Here is a 20,856-nt window from a genome sequence, read left to right on the forward strand (position 1 = left end):
ACAAATTGGGGCATGCCGCCCTGCTGCACCAAAATATTAAAGTTTTTCTCATATACGGAGCAATGGGGACCTCTCCCCCACTGCCCCGTATGCAATTGAAAAGACCCGCGCATACGCAATTGCAACTTACATTGTCGCCGGTGGGATGGCAGGTGAAGGCAACTCGGGGAGATTAGTCGCCTGCGAACAGGGAGTTTTGTCGCGGGCGACTAATCTCCCCGTGTGCCAGAGCCCTTAGGGTAAAGAAACACAGAATTACTAGTAGAGGCTATTTGTCGTGGCTACTAAAATAGACAATGCTAATCTCTTAATGATAATTGTCTCTATGTGTGTTTTAGCAGAGGCAATTCTTAGTATTGTCTTTGGCAGGATATTTTCTGATATTTAGTAGCTGTGACAATTAGCTGCTACTAGTACCTCCATGTATCTTTGCCCTTACTGGTTATTGGTCCCTTATTTCTATAAACGGTACTAAATCTACCAAAGTCTTAGCAAAAATATTCTGCAAGATGGAATATAGAATGGGTGCAATTGGCATTTAGATACATGTTATATTTTGTGGAAAAAATTTGCCTTGACAAAAATTCTCAGACTGAGGAAAAAGTTGGGGTCACAGTAAAAAAAAAGTTATGCACATCAAAAAAGTCATACGTTAGCTGAATCTCACAATTTTTTTGCCATTTCACAAATTTTTCTGCAGTTTTGCAATTTTTTGGTGAAGTAAAATGGGACAGATTTGCTCATCACTAGTGCTATTTTATTAAGGAAATCTGTGAACTATGGATTATAAAGAACACTCTGCCTGAAAATATGTCTTTCTGGCAGATGCAAGGTCTTTTTTGACAATATATAAAGTATAGAATTTTGACTCATATAAAGCCAATATTCCTTCAATTTTTTCCACATTCATCACAAATAAACTGTTTATATTACTTTACTGTGTTGCCTCCTGTATATATTCAATTCTTTTTATGATAGTACTTTTATCTTTGTTTAGTGACTCTATAGCCTTTAATTCAACATTGGTGAGGTTACAATAATGCCCGGACATAGAAGTGCTGACATTCTTCATTTACTAGTGTTTGCATTATTATCAATAGGTATTTTAAATATACCTTTTCCTCTGTATCTTCCTAGGTGCATTGCCTATAGAATTCTACTGTATGGTATTTGAAACCTTTATGATGACACCATAGTTTTAATCTCAATTCCGTATGAACCTTATCAGCCACTGCTTTGTATCTGTTATACATATTAAGCCATTATTGATCATTTAAATACTATTAGTGATAATTTATATTGTCACTTTTTTCTGTTTTGCCCACTGGGTCGGGGTTAGGTTCGCTGCTCCTTGTTCATATACATTTGGTTTAATATTTGTTCTAATTATGGCTTGTGGAAGGGCTCATAGGTCTTTATGCACAAGCAATAAAATTTGGCCGCTTGCCCTTTGCATCTAAAGGTCCAAAGAAGCATCTCGGGGTATAGACACAAAACTCAGTATCACATGTGTAGCCATCACATACCACAGCACAGTTAAGTAGCACCAGAAAAAGGAATAGCACTGAAGAATAAACAGATCTCCTCTTCACAAGTCCAAAGGAAATCAATAGAGCTTGAACAAGCGCCATATCTGCTTGGTGGGGATCAATGATTTACATCCAGGCTGCTATAATGGCAGGGGCTGAGTCGATTTTGTCTCATGCGGTCACTTTGGTGGACGAGGCTTGTGGGTTGCCACTGATAAGTGAGGCCTAGGGAGCGTAAAGGTTGAAAATGGATGGTTTAGTCTATTACACAAAATGTGTGTGTGCAGAGCATTTCTTGTGCTAATTAGTAAGAGTGTTGTGTTATTACTGTTAGCTTTTCAAGATTTTTTGTTCTAGTCCCATTTCACCTTCAGATACTGGGATGTGAGGGTTGTGGTATAAGTCCAGTCCACCGCTGTGAATGCTGATGCTGATGCTGACTTGTCTAGAGCTTACTTGAATATTCTAATGGTCACGTGTAATAGGTGCAGTTTAGCCGGCTGTATTTTTAAACTAGTTGCTATGTACTCTCTGATTATGTGAAATGTTAGCAAACACACGGTGTCATGAACTGAGTATCCAAAACTGAGCTTCACAAGGGATTGTTGAAAGATAGCTAAACTGAATCCCTAGCAATGCTTGCCTATTTCCCCTGAGTACCATTCCTATATCCTTAATGTCTTCTCTTATTTTTAGTATATAACAAGACTTTCTGACATAGAAGTATTGAATGAGCAGGTCACTCGGGTTATTTCTACGTGGGTAGAGGGTTTTGTCAATGAGTGGCTTTTCCAGTTCAGGCTCAGGTCATATCTCCCCTACTGTAACTAGACAACATGCAGTGTGAGTGGCAGCTTATAGTTGTTGTGACACAACATGGCCTCATGTGCTTCATGTGCTAAAGTAAGAACTTTCATTAGCATATCTACATTATTACAGCGTTTCTGGAGTGGCGCTGTCTTTAATAGTCTAAAGCCTTGGACACATGAGCATTGGAGCCCATGCCTTCGGGTAGGACTCACAGGCGATGACCCAACACCGGTTCTGTCTTTAATAGTAACAGTACACAATTGCAGGGGGCCCAGGGGACAGAGGGGCCGGAATCAGGGGGCCTGCTTTCTCTACACTCACTGTTAGTCCCTAAAAAAGTGCCCGTTGCAAACTATCCGCAGCAGGCATGAACACTCAAGCAGGTGGGGAGGAACCAACTTGTTTTCTGTGTGTGCTGATCCCCTTCGAAGATTTGGAGTGGGGCCCAGTGCCGTGTTGATACATTTCCAAATTTATGTCTGTATTAAAGGTTTTAATGTAAGGGCAACTATACATTGACATTTTCTTTCAAAGATGTTCATCATAAGGGATACCTGTACTGGCATAATATTTATGGTCTGCTTTTGTGCAGGCTATGATCTTTGCTAAAAAGACTTTATTTTACCTTCATTTATTTTAACCTTCATTTATTATTCAAATAACCCCCCTGGTTGCTAGGCAACATAGGCAAGATGGAAACTGCAAGGTTTTTGTAATACCTTCATAGAATTTAGAGAATGGGAAAGTAAAGGGTAATAATTATGCATTCCCTTACTATATTAACATTAGACAAATGAAAACAAAAGATATAATGACCCTTTAAAGGCATTTAATGTCCAGATTCCATTTTGTTCTAATTAACTGTTCTGTGTTATCCTAAGTGCAACTGGGCCTCCTGAGGATTTTGTATTCCGTACTGCACTGCTATGTTACCAGGGCCCATGAGATAGGTAATGTGCTGGTCAGCTTGAACTAAAATAATTTATTGCTGGACCCCATTAACCTGTGCCATTAGCAGTGGGTTTCAGACTGGGCCAAGTCACAGCTAGAGTTTGAAAATTTTGACTTGGGCTTGTGTGGGGGGCCCACACATCAATGGTGGGGGTTGGCTGCATGCAAGCAAATGCAGTTACAAATAAGTTAATGGGAGTTAGTTACAGCAGAATGTGGTACTGGACAGGGCTTATAATTCACTGATGTAATATAAGTCAACTACAATATCCACAATGTACAGTAATGTCTTTAGAATGTGTCAGCATTATTGTAGATGGATTCAGTTATGAATTAGCATTTATACATGGGTGTTTCCTTTATATATATATATATATATATATATATATATATATATATATAATAGTCTTTGTCAGGATTGCGGATGTGTCAGTATTTTTAATACATCAGGGCTATCCAACCAAAGGCTGAGATTTCTTGTGCCATGAACAAAACAGTTTGACCCCCACCACCACCACTGGATGTCCCCACCATAATAATGGGGGAAGGGGGAAGAGACTCTTCTTTTATGTAATGGTCAATATTAATCTGTTCTTTCTTTGTACAAGTGGCAAATGTAAGTTCGTGCTCTGAACATTTAGGTAAAGATTAGTGTGACGCTGGTTGAATATAGTCATCCAAAGTGACTACTTTTGGCATTTTTTTGTTACAAAACAGAATGTGCTTTGGCTTCTGCATGGCTTGGGGAAGACTGGTGGCCTGCAGATGAGTGTTTGAGACTACTGTAGCTGTGGCTGACTTTATAACCATGTAAAGAAGGGAAAAATGATCATTGTACCTTTTTGCTATTTTATGTTTTCCTGTAAATGGCCAATAGGTGGCAGCAGGAACTATTATAGCTAGGATGTTATATATACATTTAACCAATAGGTGGCAGTGTCCCTGGAAAATAAGTAAGGTGCAATTCTTAACTCCGGCCACTAGTGGCGCTATAGGCAAAAGGGTATAAAACGGGAACCACACCCATTTTCAATGTATTTATCGGACGGAACGGCGAGTAGGAGAAGGAGAAAACCGGATGTCCCAGAAGGGGCTGGGAAATGTAAGTGGACCGGAAGCTGATTGATTGGATCACAAGAGGGTTTGCTGAAACAGTTTCATCTGGTTTCATCTACAAATTTGTAGCCAAATGTATTTTCATTAGTTTTAAAAATATTTTAGATTTATTTTTTTATTTTTAGGTTGTGATGTCCCTGTGTACTTGGGCACAGAGCTGGACTTACTGGAGCTTTAGTAAAAAAGACAATTGCTTCCCCTGTATTCTGCCATAATATCTTAGATGAAAATATCCCATAGGCTACAGTGCATGTACAATAAATAAAGTGTATGATTGAGTTATCTGTTTAACATTCTTTGCATTTTGATGCCTGTAAGAATTTTGCTACATTGGTTTCTTTGGCACTGTTCACACTAGACTACAGCTGAAGCAGATATTGCCTTTCCTCTTGATCTCTTTGTGTGCAGTTCTAGACATACAGTGCACTGCTGGAATTTTCAGCTACTATTTGGTTTTATTTACTATTGCTAGAAAAATCATACCAATAATAATAAATTGGGTTAAACCCAGGTTGGTTGGTAATTGGTTGGCTGTAATTGAAGCAGTGGAATCAAAGGAAGTTCTTAATCCTAAGAAAATCAACAAATAATATTTATTTTAAATAATTGTCCTTTTAGGGCAATGATTCAAAAAATGCTCTATTTTGTGGCTTATATTTGGGCCAGTGAACCAGTTCTTCCCAATATCTGGAAATATTTTACATTTATAATATGTGGCATGATTATACTTATGTTCATCAAGGGCAGCTAATAATGTACATTAGTGTATGTATGTCTTCAATGACTTTTGTAACACATTGTAATATAGAAAAACAGGCACAAATTGAATCAGTCAACTCAGTGCAATGTGTACATGTGCATGTATGTGTGACTGTGTATGGGCTATGGGTTTTCTATCCTGATCTGGACTCTTGGTTGGTAGGGGTAGTTATGAGGTGTGTCTTTGGGTGATTCTTTTCATTCTGAATAGTATTGCAGTGTGGTATCCTAATAAAGAATAAGGGCTTTTGTATAAAGAATTTTGACCTGATTTTTCTCTAGTTGAAAAGACTTTGAAAAATAAAAGAAAATTAAAATATGATATTTCTAAAATATATAATATATTTATAACATTATATATTGTACCCATATATACTTAAATTGTTGGGTAGCCAACATTCTTGTTTTTCTATTGTCTATTGTTAAGTTGTTTTGTAAAAAGACTAAAGTTTATCAAGTTTGACCCCACTAAATGATCCCTAGTATATGTATAAATATAATTATCAGCCCACTATATATACCTCTGGATCCCCATATCCACACGTTTACTATAATATATATCCTATTTTTACAGTGTAAAACTATAAAAAAAAAAAAACGCTTTCCTGAATGTAACCAATGTGTCCTATGTCTAAATAGCATTATATTGTGAATAATGTACCTTCTATTGTAAAATATTGGGATATTTTAAGTCACAGAGGAGTTTCATGACCATATAAAGGTACGAGGCCAAAGGCCAAGTGCTTTTATACAGGTCATGGAACTCTGAGGTGACTTCTAATATTCTCATATTTTACAACAGGGGGTACATTATTTATTATAATGCACAAGTTTCAGTGAGTCATGTGACTGTCCCTTAAAGGAAAGGAAAGTCTAAGTCACTTGGGGGTGCCAAAATGTTAGGCACCCCCAAGTGACTTAAATCGCTTACCTTTTACCCCAGGCTGGTTCCCCCGGTACGGAGAGAACAGCACCAGCCCGGGGTAGCAGTGATCGCTTCCTTCTTCCTCGTTCGCTGCGCGCATGCGCAGTAGAGTGAAAAGCCGAACTTTGAACAGAGAAGTCGGCTTCTCACTCCACTGCGCATGAGTTTGTCCGGTACAATTGGCAGCAGCGGGAGAAGGAAGGAGGAAGTGCTCTCGACAGGTACCCCGGGCTGGTGCAGTTTTCTCCTAACGGGCACCAGCCTGGGGTACAAGGTAAGCGATTTAAGTCACTTGGGGGTTCCTAACATTTTGGCACCCCCAAGTGACTTAGACTTTCCTTGTCCTTTAAACTAAGCAACATGTCACAGTAAACTGAGAGAACTATCATTTTATTATAAGGGAGGCGGGTGACATTTTTAATAAAAGTTCTCCACAGGTGCGCTTCCTCCACAACTCAGTAGCACTCTGTAATTAGGAAAGAGAAACGCACAATGGTGTAGTAAAATCAAAACAGCATAAAACTGTTCGCAGTATTCTACTTACAAAGTAGATGTTTCATATATGCGTCTCATAGTATGTAAAAACAAGCGTGTATATCACCTCTCCCCGTTACAGTACCTAAACAAATGGACTTTTGGATCCACGGTGTTGACTTGCAGCTGAGCTTTATTTGTATTCTTTCTCTTAGCGCAGTGTTATCACTTTATATACGGGTGACATTTATGTTTGCGTAGGCTACAAATAGAAGCATTCCATTGGAGAACTTATAGCTACATACCTAAACCATTATTGTTTTTCACTTATGAAAACAATGATTTAAACATTTTTGCATAAAATATTTCAGGGATACTAAAGATTTAAAAATGTTTTTTTAGTTACATGAGACAACAAGATTAAATGGAGGGGTACCAAACAGTAGTAAGATCTAGGGATGCGCCCAATCCAGGATTTGGTTTGGTATTCGTCCTTTTTCGGGTTAAATGTGAACACGGAAGTGAAAAATGAACCCTTCCAAATCATAACTAGAGTATGCTAATAAGGATTTGTTTCAGTGTTCATCTGAATCGATGGATTTGGGGGTTCAACCAAATCCGAAAAACTGGGTTCAGTGCATCCCTAGTAAGATCAGCAACAATGCTGCAAACAATAGGCACATGTGAGTATCATAAGCACAGAATATAAGCTAGAATAACAAAAAAAATATTTATTTGATTATCACATAAAGTAGAATTTAACATAGGGCCTTGTCAAGAGACTGATGCTGATCAAGTATTAGGATGTTGCTGTAAGAGCATCATTAAGATTATTTTATCTTCTGGTTATTCAGTGTTTCAAGTAGGGATGCACCGAATGCAGGGTTTGGTGATGATCTATCTATCTGCCTTTTACGGCAGCATAGGGTTCTGCCAAATCCAAGTGCCTGGCCAAACCGAATTCTAGAAATCACATGACTTTTGGTCACATGAACACAGAAGTAAAAAAAAATTTAAGCGTGCGCTTCTATCTAACCCTTCGGTATCCTAATTTGCAAATTTGGGCTCAGTATTCGGCGGAATCTTTCACAGAGGATTTGGGGTTCAGCTGAACCCAAGAATAGTGGACTCGGTGCATCCATAGTATTAATCCCAGAGCCAAACCAAGAGGTTGCAACCAAGGCAAGTACCTGCAATCCCCACTCCCACTTGCTACCCCTGTCACTTGTTCACCAGCTGCTGCCCACAACGGCATGTGATGCCACGGTAACTAAGTAAAAACTAGAGTTTAAGGACAGGATCTCTTTGTGCTATGCATTCCATTATTTCTGTGCATCTTACTCGAGTGTTTCATCCTGAAGTGAATAGACCCCAAGTCGGGGATTCACAAGCATTAGCAGGTTCTTTAGAAAATAAGTCCAATTTCAGTATAAGGCTCTGTTTAAATACAATAAGAATTCTATTCTCATATTTTTTAGATTTTCTCTAAGAACTGTATTCACCATCTTCCCACAGTAAATGAGATAAGTTACATTCAAACTTTGTATTATCTGTAAGAGAAACTTTCCTTTTTAACTAAAGAAAAGTGTCTACAATTTCTTCCCTAACATAACGTACTGTGAATGTCTGTATCCTTGGGAAAAGCTCAATAGGTTGCTCATTCACTTCTCTGTTCCTTAGGATATATTTCAGTCTAACGTTGGTCAGATGTCACAATCCATCAAAGCTGATCCTTACTGAGCACAGAGGAGCCCTGTTTGGTGCTGGAAATCTGGCAGGACCTTCTGTTTGTTCCACCGGATTAAAGTATATTCCCCTTTCAGCAGAAAAGGTTCATCACTTGGTTAAGGGGATTTACAGGGCAGTGACCATTTCTCACTTCCCATGAATGAAACTGAAAGGTATGAATACTGATGGGCTTTCAAACTGTCAAATATAGTGTGACAGGAAACTCTCATTATAGTCAAAATACTTTATCCGAACCTGAAATTCAAGTGTTATTCTGAGCAGAGTTGTATAGTCACAGCTAAAATCTTTTTTTGCTTGCATGGAGAACTTAATATCCTGCAGTTCAGGTGTCTTTCATCTGCATCTTTACTCTTATAAACAGCAGTCTTATGACAAGCATGTCAGATGGAATATTATTGTTTGGCCAAAATCTATATTTACATATCCTGAAAACATAAATATTCTGTTGATTCTGACAAGGAGAGGTATGAGCTGTGTAGCTCTAAGGCTGCCCTGAGAATTGCAGTGATTTAAAATATTTAATATCCATTTAGAATTTTGATCTAATAACCTAAGGTGTTTCTTACATTCCTCCTACCTTTCTACGAGCTATAATTTCTATTGTGGCACAGTAGCATGTCATGCTTTTAGGATCTTTCCTAAGCCTAGATACAGGGTCGAACTGGGGGTGAAGGGCCATCGGGGCTCCCCTGCGTAAAATTAACGCGTCAGTGCAGGAGCGGTCGGGCAGGGGGAGCGCCGCAAGGGTCAGGTCTGGGCCGCCAGGGCCCACTAGAGCCGGTGTCCTGGTGGCCCATTCCGACCCTGCCTAGATAAGAAGAAGCTTTTGTGTTATGTACACTTACCTTGTCTGAGGCCATAAAAATAATTTTATGCCTTCGCAGGACAGTTTTAGCATCTATTGGCCTTTTAAATAGAAGATAGAATATAGGCTAACTAGTGTAAAAGGCTGCAGAGCTCCATGGGCAGGTGAAGGTTTTATAAGGATTTAGAGAAGTAAACTGCACAGTATGGACACAATAGGTTAACATGGTGATGTACATGTCTCATTGTTATATAAAATAGGAAATTGTGCTTTCTGTAGAGTAAGCCAGAGGTGTGAATGATGTGATGCTGTCAGAAGTCAAATTAGAGCAGCTTCATAGCCTATATGGTAATCATGTTTGTAGAGAATTGGGTTGAACACTATTTTACAGTAAAAGAATTTGTTTGAGCAGTTCCACTGATGGGACATTATTTGCATATATCCATAACCAATAATATAACTGGGCCTGACAACAATATTATTTTAGTTTAACTAAACTGCAGGAATAAAACATTATTCATAAACATATATTGAATCTGTCTCACTGGGCCCCATAAACATCATGGGCCCCAAGCAGCCTGCTTCCTCTATAATTATAACCCTGTCTGTAATATTGATGAAGTTATGTATACTTATAGTATTACTGTAATAACATACAGGGCTGTTACCATTTGTTAAAGTAAGGCCAAAAACAGTGCCTCGTAGACTAACATTGCATTCATCCTTACAAGTGCTCCTCTGCCGGTGCACGTAAGATGACAGTTACAGCAAATGGTATCTCTAAGCATTTTCAAACAACAATCACTTGACAATTGCTGGTGTGATTACTTTTTATGAAAAGCTCTTGGCAAAATATGGTACAATTTAGTGAATGAACTTAGTATTATTACTTGAGTATTAAGTATGGTAGTCTTGAACTTTAAATGGGGAGCAAGATCGGGACCAAAACAGAGGAACTTATGCAGGTTAATTCCTCACCTGTTCACTTGCGCACCCAGTCGTAATACTTTAAGCAGGAGTGTACCTCACCTACTTTCCTTTTTCTTTTAAGTGACAGGATGGTTTGGGAATCAAATCAAAAGTAACCTATTGTCTCTTTATGGGGGTGATGCAGTTAAATAAACATTATGATATTTTACTTCAGATTTGTATTTGTATAGGTATAAAAAATGGAATCTGTGTTTTTAGCCATTTTTCTTAATTTTCATAAACAGGCCAGAGCAGAGAAACACAAGGAAACAAATGATGTTGTAAAACAAACTACCCCCTTTGCATGTCCTTCTTCAGACACAATGACATGCTCGATTCCAAGAGATTCAGTCATGGCTATAAGCATGGAATTACATCAGCAGCCTTCCCAGCAACAGCCGCATAAAGCTCCCTGCTCACTCAGATCTCCAATCAGAGTTCTTTAAGAACACACATATAGATATTTTCACTCCAGAGCTACATCCGTAATCTCTTTTACCTGCTAGGTAAAAATTCTCTTGGATTAGGGGGAAACTGAACATAAAATAGATTTCCAGGAAAGAGGAAATGAAAGGAGAAAGAGTAGAAGCAAGGCTAATGCAGTTTACATTATGCAGTTATGGAATTGTGATGTATCCAGCACCGTAAATCATAGAATATCAAAGCAGACATATAAAACACATATTAAAAAAAAAAACTTAAGCAAAAAGTGCCCAACAGGAAAGCAATGGAGCTAAATAACTTATGATAACGTTAAGTTATTTTTAAATGTGTTCAGATCATGTGTGTAAAGAAGGTCACATAGAATATGCTGTGGTGATGCATTCAATAATTGCAGTCATACACAATGTATTCCACTCTCTACACTGCACATTTTGTTTCACTCTCCCTCTACCCTACATCCATTTCTTTCAATGCTCTCCTGTCTACCCTGCATTTATTTATACATTGTGTATTTCTGTCCATTCTCCTCTCTCTCTTTAATAGTTTTTACATGTTTCTACTATCCTATTACTATATCCATGCATTTGTTTCCACTCTGCATTCGTTGTAGCCTAAGTGCATATATTTTCATGTATTTCCCAACTGCATTTCTTTCCTCCCTCCTCTCTTTACCTTAGGCGTTATCCTTTCCTCTCTCTACCATACATTAATACCTTTCCACTCTTCTACATCTACCCTACAATACCCTACTTATTTTTTCTATTCCACTAAATACCTTTCCTAACCTCTTAACACAAAATGAGTGGTTCAATAGAGTGTTGTATAACTAAGATTTACTATGTAGAAAAGCATTAAGGGGATCATATTTGGGCCCTTTAGAGGCACTGGTCAGTGCAGGCAACACTGTGAACTTTGTTCCATCAGTAACATAGTTCAGTCCTTTTGAGGAATTGTGGGGAGGATATAAGTCTCTCTTCCACACTGCTTGTGTAATTTACTCCTTGTTAACTGTTATACCATGTGTTTCTGACTCACTTTCATAGCTAATTGTCTAATTACGTTTTGCTGCCCTTAGTGGTCTAGCACTTGGGCTCACTCATATGTATATAAGCCCTTGAAACGCCTTTAACTTGTAAGAGGTTGGAAAAATGTGCACGGATAATGTAAGGCTGTAATTATACAAATGTGAAATATTTAAATGTTTGTAGATGAAAATATTTGTATTTGTTGTAAAGTGGGAAATCGGCCACAAGATGGCAGCAAGGGCAACTGTATTATATAATGAGGATAAAAATGTAATGTAGGACACCGCCCACCAGGGTGAAGAATAGTGCGTAAAGTATAAAATGTTGCTGAGTAAGAGGCAGGGAGTCAAGAGGTGTGACAGGAAGCAACATCACCTGGAGGAGGGTAAGTTGGACCCAGTGAGAGAGACAGCCACAATTTGCTAGGAATTGCCAGAACAGGTTAGCAACAGTGTATTAGCATACACTGGATGTATGAGGCAGTCAGGAATACCGAGTCAGGGAAGTGATTGTGCTATTTAGGAGGGATTATTTCCTGATGGATACGCCACCAGTTAGGGGCACAGCGCTAAACCAGGACCAGTGTAAGAAATAAGCCATCATTTAAGCCATCATAAAAATGAATTCATATATATTTAATAATCTAGGTTAGAATATAACATCACTGACCAAGAGACAGATGAATAGGCTTCAGGCGAATTACACCAACATGAAAAAGTCCTGTTCAGGTGAGCAAAGAGGCACTGGGGTTAGCCTGGCTGGAGGCTTCAGTAAGAGAAGCTCTGGAAGAGAAGAATGCCACATTGTTAGAAAGAAACAGGTAGGAAAAATGGTGGTGGAAGCAATAATGATGACCTAATGGAAAGGAAAGGAATTGGAGGTGAACTGCATAGAATGTGATGTGCCTGGAATGTGTAATTAAACTAAATAGCAATACCTGTAAGAGATTTTCTTTTTACTAGATTTAAAAAGTCATAGTCTTAAAGTATGCTTAATAATGGATTAAATGTGTACATTAAAATGTGTGAAAATGAGCCTGATGGAGGAGAGTTTGCCTTGTGACGTTTCAGCATATGATTTGGCATTTCCGTTTGATTAAAGAGATCATGGTCGGTGCAAAAACTGGAGTAGATTTTCTATGCAATGCTTTACTGGGATAGTGTGACTAAACAATGTTTTCCTTTTTTTCAGAATTAATGAAAGATGTATCAATGCCATATACATGAAGTTAAAGGATCATAGGGTGGTATCTGGTTCCATTGGATGTAGCTGATACTATCAGTTTTAACTATGGCTCAGGCTGGTGGGGTAGTTCACTTTCTTCCGGAAGGGGACTGCATTCTTTCATCTCCAAGATCTATTCGAGCAATTGATGTTAAGCCATGGCTGTCGTCATTGAGTTCTGATTCAGCTTGTAGTACCCAACGTTGCTTTACACCTACTCTCAACTCTCGGAGAATCCAGGTTTTGAAAAAAAGCCTCACCCCTGAAACCCGACGTTCTCATCTTGGAATGTATAATAGTACAGGGTCTTTGGTTTGTAATCCTTCTGAGACTGTATATAAATCTGGGAGAGTAACAGCACCATGTAGTCCACTCCGAAGCAGAGAAAATGATCCTCTTTATTCCCCTGGTAGTAGGAAACCCTTAGTTTTGCCTCAGAATCTTGGACAAAGTTCTATTGTAACTTTTACATTTGTCAAAAAATCCAGTGTTCAGACTTTAAATGGTGTCTCAACATTGTGTGACTCTGATCAAGACAAGCAACAGCGACAGGAAGAAGACCAAAGAGGTCCATGTTATAACAAAGAAAAAGAGTCAAGCATTTGCCTTGAAAAATCAGCTGTCAATCCGGACTGTATTAGTAATACTGAACTAAAGGTTGGCTCTCCTCAATTAAAATTAGCTTCACACTCTAGAGACAGAACACAATTAGCTTGCAATAGTCCTCAGACAGGACAAAGAAAATATCATTCTGAATTTGGGATACAGAGTCCTTCTTCTGCAAGTTCTCAAGATTTTAATCTGAATCAATCTGTCAGTTCTTCCAGTCAATATGATTGCTCCAAGAATCTGTCACTGGACCTAAAGTCATCTACAAATAGCCCACTTAAAACCTCAAGTCCATCACAAAGTCCATTGTTAAGAAGACTTGCAAATGATAGAAATGCCTGTAAAGATCATATCACGTCTTCAATCCAGGAAACGAATGAAGAATCGTCAAGTAGCGTCAGAAGTCCTAGAAAATCAGAACCGAACCAACAGGTATAATGATTCAATGTTTTTACACAGTATTACCTTTATACTTATTATTTACATTTACTGACCATTTCCTTGTAAAATATTCAGGCTGATCCTTGGGGATTTCCAAAAGAAGTCTCATTACATGCGCAGAAGATAGCAAAGGCAAAGTGGGAATTCTTCTATGGCTCAACTGATTCACAAAAGGAAGGTAAGAGGAATGACTAGTCTACCTTTTTGAAAGTCACACATCAGGTGCATTAAGTATTGACACAGAATCTAAATGTACTCTAAGAAATATCCACACCCAAATGCTATTGATAATGCAGCAACTTTGGAAGTTATTTTAAGGACTTACCTAAATATATAAATGTACGTACTAAATCCTATACAATGACAAATAAATGTTAAAGGAGAACTAAACCCTAAAGGAGACATTTTATATAAAGTTCATATTCAGTTATAATATTCATTCCCCCCCCCCTCAAAATGTGAAATGATGCAGAAATAAAGATGTTTTGAAAGCATTTTACCTCCTAAAACTGTCATTATATTATAGCTGCATAGACAACCTCTGAAGTCAGAAGCCAGAGTGAAATGAAAGATTGGAGTGTCTCTTTAGTCTCCCAAAGAAAGTGGTCACAGCACTGACTGACAGGCTTTACTCAACAGTAGCAGGGAAAGCCCCTCCCAGTTTCTTCCTTCTGTGTCTCTTTGCTTATGCTGCTGCGGGGGGGGGGGGGGGGGGGATAAACTCACTTCTATTTTACATTATTTTACATGGTTTAGTGCATTGTAAAAATGTATGGTATATGTCCCCTTTAAAAATAGTTATGGTTAAATACCATATTTTATATACTGTACTTACTGCACCAGCCTAACGTTTCAACATTTCAATAGCTCCCCATCTGCAACACTCACATGCTCAGTGGGCTCTGGGCAGCCATTGGGAAGCTTAGCTTAGGGGGCCCCAAATTATCAAGCAGAAAGTAAGGGTTTGCTAGTCATATAAGCTGATGCTACAGGGCTGATTATTAAATTGTGATGCTAATTGCAGTGGTTTTAGAGCTGCCATGTAGTAATCATCTGTATTAATTACTAATCACTAATATTGTGACTCGTATTGTATATATACAGTATATTGGGCGCCTGTCCAGTAACTGACAGCAGCACAGAGCATGTGCAGTGAATCAGCAGTAAAAAAAAGATGGGGAGCAACTGGGGGCATCTTCAGAGGAATAGGCCTTCACTGCTAAAGGGCCGTGTTTGCCTTGGGCTGATACAGAAGTCCAAAACATAATCTACAACATTTCTACCCTACTTCTTTAGTTAGGCTTTAGTTCCCCTTTAAATAGTGCAGTTGTAGGAGACCAATAGTGAATTCAAGGTAATTTAAGAAGTTTGCAGAGTTATCCACGCTTATTTATTTTTATACTACTTTCATTTAAAGGAGAACTACAATCAAACAAATTACCACCTCTCAGATTTTTGAAGTTTCCCTTTCCCTCTACTTCAGTGATTTCTTTAGCACTAACCATTAGGCAAAACATGCAGTACATGGAACCTATAAGTTGTTGCAGGTCATTCAGGACAGGTTCAGTTGTTACACAATAGGGTCAAAGTTCATTCAAAGCATCATACAACCTTTCTTCTAATGTATGTCCCATCCCAATTTTACCATCCGCTTTCAGAATTTTTTCACATGGGGATTCCCAACACCCAGAGCAGAACTGGTACAAGACTACCCAGGTGTCTATGGACACACTGCTGAGGTCTTTCTGCTTACAGCAAACCAAGGTCACTTAATCAACTCGGTTCTATCCACTCTGGCCCTAAGTGTACCCACTGGGGTTCTAACACCTTTTACTCCTTGGCAGAGCTAGAGCTGTTCTTCCCTCACTGGACAGTCTTTCTCTTACAGATACAGTTATAAGTAATGGGAAGCACACACTCAAGTCAAACAGGGGTGAGGTTTTAATGTACAGGGATCAGCCCATAGAACAATCCCGAATATGTAATTAAATGCATCAAAAGCAATATCACACTCAAAACAAAACATTTTATTTCTGCAGATTATACATAAAAAATGCCCAATGCATTTCAACCATAGTGGGCTCCATCAAGGGAAGAAGAGTACAAAGAAGTGGTAGAATTATCAAACAGTAACCTTAAGTCTTTTCGGTATATTCATGCCAGGTTCAAGCTACCAAGTGCCTTATATTTTCATTTTCGACTGCAGCATTGCACTAAGCATTAGTGGAATGCATTGCATATGGGTTTCAGTACAAGTATGAGCGTGTGCGTTGGGTCTTTTTGGTACAACCTAAACTCTTCTTGCTCTGGCTGAGCATAGCATCTTCTCCACCTTTTGTAGCTGCCTTGACAAAGTCTGCACCTTAGGCTTTCTAGACGGAGGAGAATATTGGTGATTTAGGTAGGCTTAGCCTCACGAAATAAAAATTAACTGCTATATATCAATTGCAGGCAATGGTATATTGGTAGCCTCCCCAAATACATATGTCCATCTCCCCCATGGGCCCACTTCTTTCTCCATAAGATTCTAGGGAAGTTTCCTGCTCTGGAGCTCCCTCTTCTGGCAACTAATGCTAACTATACATACATCTTACAGTATTTCCACTCACTTTCCCCATCTAGCAGTTAGATTTGCATGTTATAATGTACTATTGGGGGAGTGTAATTAATGGTGAGGACAGAAAAAATATGCACAATGTGAACTGTTTTCATTTGTGCAAATTGAATACATAGTTATATAAATCACATACTGTGCAAATTGAATATATAGTTATATAAATCACATACTGAATGTGGAGTAAAAAAAATACAGCAGTCCATATAATTTCATGAATCCATAAAATTATTTAGTGAGCCATCCATCAGTGCAAATAGTATTTCATTTTATGTAATAAACCTGTTTTCAAAAAAATATTTTTTGTGCTCAAAATATTATGGCAATTTCAAGCGAAATGTGCTAAGTGCATTTATAATATGCAATATAATAACAGTCTAATATTGCATAGTAAATTAAAATTGTTGTTCTTATTTATGATATGATTTTTAAAGAAAATTATCTAAAAATACCAATACACAATTATTGGAGGGCAGTATAGGGAGTTTTGACTATTTACCCACTAAAATTCAGGGCAGTACAAACTGTGCTTATTAGCTCACGTAGGTACTATCAGTTTAGGCAGCTAAATCCTTCAGCATAGGTGTCAGCAAACTGCTATCGGGTTATCTGCCTATTGGGAGGGGGGTGGGGTGCAATCAATCCAACTTGCAACGCAGCAGTAAAGTGTGACTGAAGTTTATCAGAGACCAAGTCACATGGCTGTGGGTGCCTTGGAAAGCAAGGAAATAGTTATCCCCATGTTAAATTTCCATAAAAATAAAAAAAAATATGTTTGCTCTTTTAAAAATGGATTTCATTGCAGGATTCTGCTGGAGAAGTTCTTATTCATTTCGAAAAAAGATTTCCAGTGAAAAAAGTTTTCCAGCTTCAGCAAAAAATAATTCTGAAAGATGTTATAACGATATATAGATGATATATAATCTGTGTTTCCTCCCTTATTACCTGATCCATACATTAACCCCCTGTTATGTGATTGCCGTTATCTTTCAAGCAATCCAGGGTTAAGCAATTTTATAGTGTGTTAACTTGGGCTTTACTGGTTTGGCTTTACTGGCTAGTCATAATAACATGAATTTATAAAGCGCCAACATATTCCACAGCACTGTATATGATGTAAAGATTAATATTCTATGACAATTAGCAATTGGTCTTCATTTTTTATTATTTGTGGTTTTTTTTTAATTATTTCACTTTTTGTTCAGCCTCCCTTTAGTTTGGAATTACAGCAGCTATCTGGTTGCTAGGGTTCAAGTTGCCTTAGTAACTGGGAGTGGTTTAAATGAGAGACTGGAATAGGAATAGGAGAGAACCTGGATAGAAAAAAAAATAATAAAAAGTATCAATTACAATAAAAATGTTAAAATGTTAAAAATATTTAAAAAATAATTAAAAAAATAAAGAATGAAGGCCAATTGAAAAGTTGTTTAGAACTGGACATTCTAACATAAATAAAAGTTATCGTAAAGCTGAACCACCCCTTTAAGGCCCTCACTTAAGAGCATGAGCTGAATTCATTATTGTAAAAATGTAAGTGACTGTTAAAAATAATGGAAATTATCAGGAAAAGGAATAATACTCCCAGTACATATGGTTTGGCAGTTTGATATTTAGATGCTGCATTCATGGTCAATATTATTTTTTCAGGGCATTACATGTCCCTCTCTTGTCCAGTCATGGACTCAGCCTGTGTAAGCAGCACTTACTCATTACTTACGTTCATTTGCGTATGATAATGGAAATAATCATCTTGGTGGCAAGTTGCCCCCTGTAGCAAAATACTTACAGATCAGTTTAAAGCATTGCTACTTAGCTAGAATTGGTACAGGCTGCAAATTGACCATTAGAAGGGAAGAACATAGTTTTAATATTTCCCATTTATTTTCTTTATCATTTTTCACAATTAGCATATCTGTTATAATTAAAATCACATGTATTTCCCATTGGGAATAAGGTGGCATTACCCATTTATCTGCTTAATTAAAGTGCTAAACTTGCTGAATCTATGTTGCAAGCAATCGCGACAACTTCAGCTTCAGCCCAAAGATTCAGTGGTCTCAGTCATTTAATAATTCTTACATAGTGATAGTGTTATTATACCTCTGCTTACACCATGAATGGAAAACAAAGATTGAATCTTATTCTAGGGGACTGGTAAAAAAGACTATCCCTTTTCTCAGGCAGTTCTCTAGAGATTTGGACAGCTAAGGGGTTCCTGAGTTAAATGGGAAATAAGCTCCCCTTCCTGGGTCTAGCCACTTAGAAACATTCCACCTGAGCGGACAGGTTGCAGACATCGGAACCTAAGTCATTGTTAGAGTATACTCTTTCATAGACTCTGTTGCTCCAATGAGTAGGTTTTATGAAATTAGAATCCTTAGTGCACTACTGCCCAGAGTAGGGACCAAGTGTACAGACCTAGGGACTATAGGAGTTCCGTACCACTTGCAGAGAAGATCCTGTAAGAGGGGGTGACCCTTTCTATCAATCTAATCATCTGTTCCTTGATCAGCTCTGAGGGGCAGAGTATTGTGTGAAGATATAACTGTGATATCTGTTTGATGCTGATATCCTTTTAACTTAATGTTAAAGGAGAAAGAAAGGTAAAAACTAAGTAAGCTTTATCAGAAAGGTCTATGTAAATAAATCCATAAGCACTCACAGAAACACTGCACTGACTTCTCTGTGAAAAGATTTCTTGTGTCTGTAATTCCTGTGCCAGGGACACGCTGCTCTCTGCTCTCTCCTGCTCCCCCCTCCCTCAAGAATGCTAAGTACTCACCCCCCCCCTTAGGAATGTGGATCTGAGCCAATCAGCAGGAAACTGACTCATAGTCTAACTAACTGAGCATGTTCACTTGGCCTTGGTCTCGATGCAAAAGTGAGGCATTATGGGAACTTTCTTTACACAGCTCAGCGTTTTTTCTTCCTGTTTGGCCTCTGATCATCTGAACAGGTGAAATATGGGGAGACTTAAGGGCACTATTGAGACAACTGAAGGTATGCCTGCAGCCTGAGATTAACTCTTTAGTAGCCTTTCCTTCTCCTTTAAAGTACGCCTATGTGGATCAGGTTAAGAAAGCCTTTAATATTTGAGTTCAAGAACCACTGATTACTGCTGTCTCCAAGAGATATATTTGGACTACACCCTGCCTCCCAATATATGCATGGGCTCCCACTTGAGATGGAGAGTTTCAGCAGAGAAAAGTATTAGTAAAGCGAATGGTTTTAGGAACTTCATATAATGTTTGCAAGTGTCAGTACATTTTTTTTACCCTTTCTAATGTGTACATTTAATATTTCAGCAGTAATTTGTGTGTAATCTGTATTATGAGTAATGACATTTCATATTGGATTTCTTTACCAGATTCAGAACAGACTGAGATACTTTCTACCCCTTGCTCACCAAATGCCTCTGGTAGTTTAGAAAAGAGACACTGCCATCAGGAAACTGATCTGCTCAAACACAATCTGTGTCATGTGGAAGTAGAAATAGAGACTACCTCTTCTGTGGATCCAAAGCCTGATAGCTGTGAGACAGGCATTATCCGCAGAACTATTAAATACTCTGAAACGGATCTGGACTCTGTACCACTAAGGTGCTACCGGGAGACAAACATAGACGATATACTGGCTGAGAATGAAGGCTTGGACTCAGCTATTGGCAGCCAAAAGGACAGTGAGAGCAACACAGAGACAAGTGCTGAGAAAACCAATGAGCAGAACGAACAAACTACAGTCGAAAACAACCGTGTTTTTGCCAACAATCCAGGACGGGACAATGGCGAAGAGGATGAAGATGAAGTGTTTGAAGCAACAAAAGTTGGAGAAACCAACAGGTAAGGGATATGGCTAAAATCTAATTGCTGCAGTGCAGAATTATCTGTGGAACATTGTTATTTATAATACTTTCTTTTTGACCATTCTTACAAAAGAAAGAATGCTGAGCTTTTTAAGCTTCTCGGATTATTTCTTAGGATGTTATGAGGAACAATTACAACACTGGCTGAATTATTTTTTTAAAGGAGAAGAACAAGATTGCCTTATAGTTGAACTTAACTTACCTTCTGCAGTATGTGTGTTTGTTCTTAGAAAGAAAGACAAATTTCTTCTCGGATACAGTATCTCCTGCCTTCGCTTCTTCTTGTGGTGACCTCAGTATTTGTGTGTTTGTTGCCAGAGAGGATACACAGATGCACCTCAGATCTCCACTGATATCCCTTATTATTATCATTATTAATAAACTAACCTTAATATTTATTTGTTCTTAGGCAGAATACAATCATGGGCAATTTAAGGTGTCAGTGGGCCCAGGGCAAAGATCCCAGTGGTGGGCCTCCTATGGCCATCCCAATAAATTTGTTATAGTGTTACCCTCAAGCAGATGAACTAGAATAAAATAAAGAATTGAG

General features: G+C 38.3%; 1 protein-coding gene across 3 annotated transcripts in view; it reads left to right on the forward strand.

The window, feature by feature from the left end:
- Nucleotides 1–20,856, forward strand: part of psd (pleckstrin and Sec7 domain containing) — a 320,624-nt gene that overhangs the window by 35,741 nt on the left and 264,027 nt on the right. For 2 of the 3 annotated variants that reach the window (XM_031906335.1, XM_031906337.1), the window contains exons 2-5: nucleotides 8,245–8,465; nucleotides 12,748–13,821; nucleotides 13,906–14,008; nucleotides 19,812–20,283. In XM_031906335.1, coding sequence (XP_031762195.1) covers nucleotides 12,847–13,821; nucleotides 13,906–14,008; nucleotides 19,812–20,283 — 1,550 coding nt within the window. In that variant the 5' untranslated portion in view covers nucleotides 8,245–8,465; nucleotides 12,748–12,846. The remainder of the gene's footprint in view (nucleotides 1–8,244; nucleotides 8,466–12,747; nucleotides 13,822–13,905; nucleotides 14,009–19,811; nucleotides 20,284–20,856) is intronic. The other variant, XM_031906336.1, reaches the window with a different exon arrangement.

The sequence above is a fragment of the Xenopus tropicalis genome, chromosome 7 (assembly GCF_000004195.4).
Source record: "Xenopus tropicalis strain Nigerian chromosome 7, UCB_Xtro_10.0, whole genome shotgun sequence".
NCBI lineage: Eukaryota > Metazoa > Chordata > Amphibia > Anura > Pipidae > Xenopus > Xenopus tropicalis.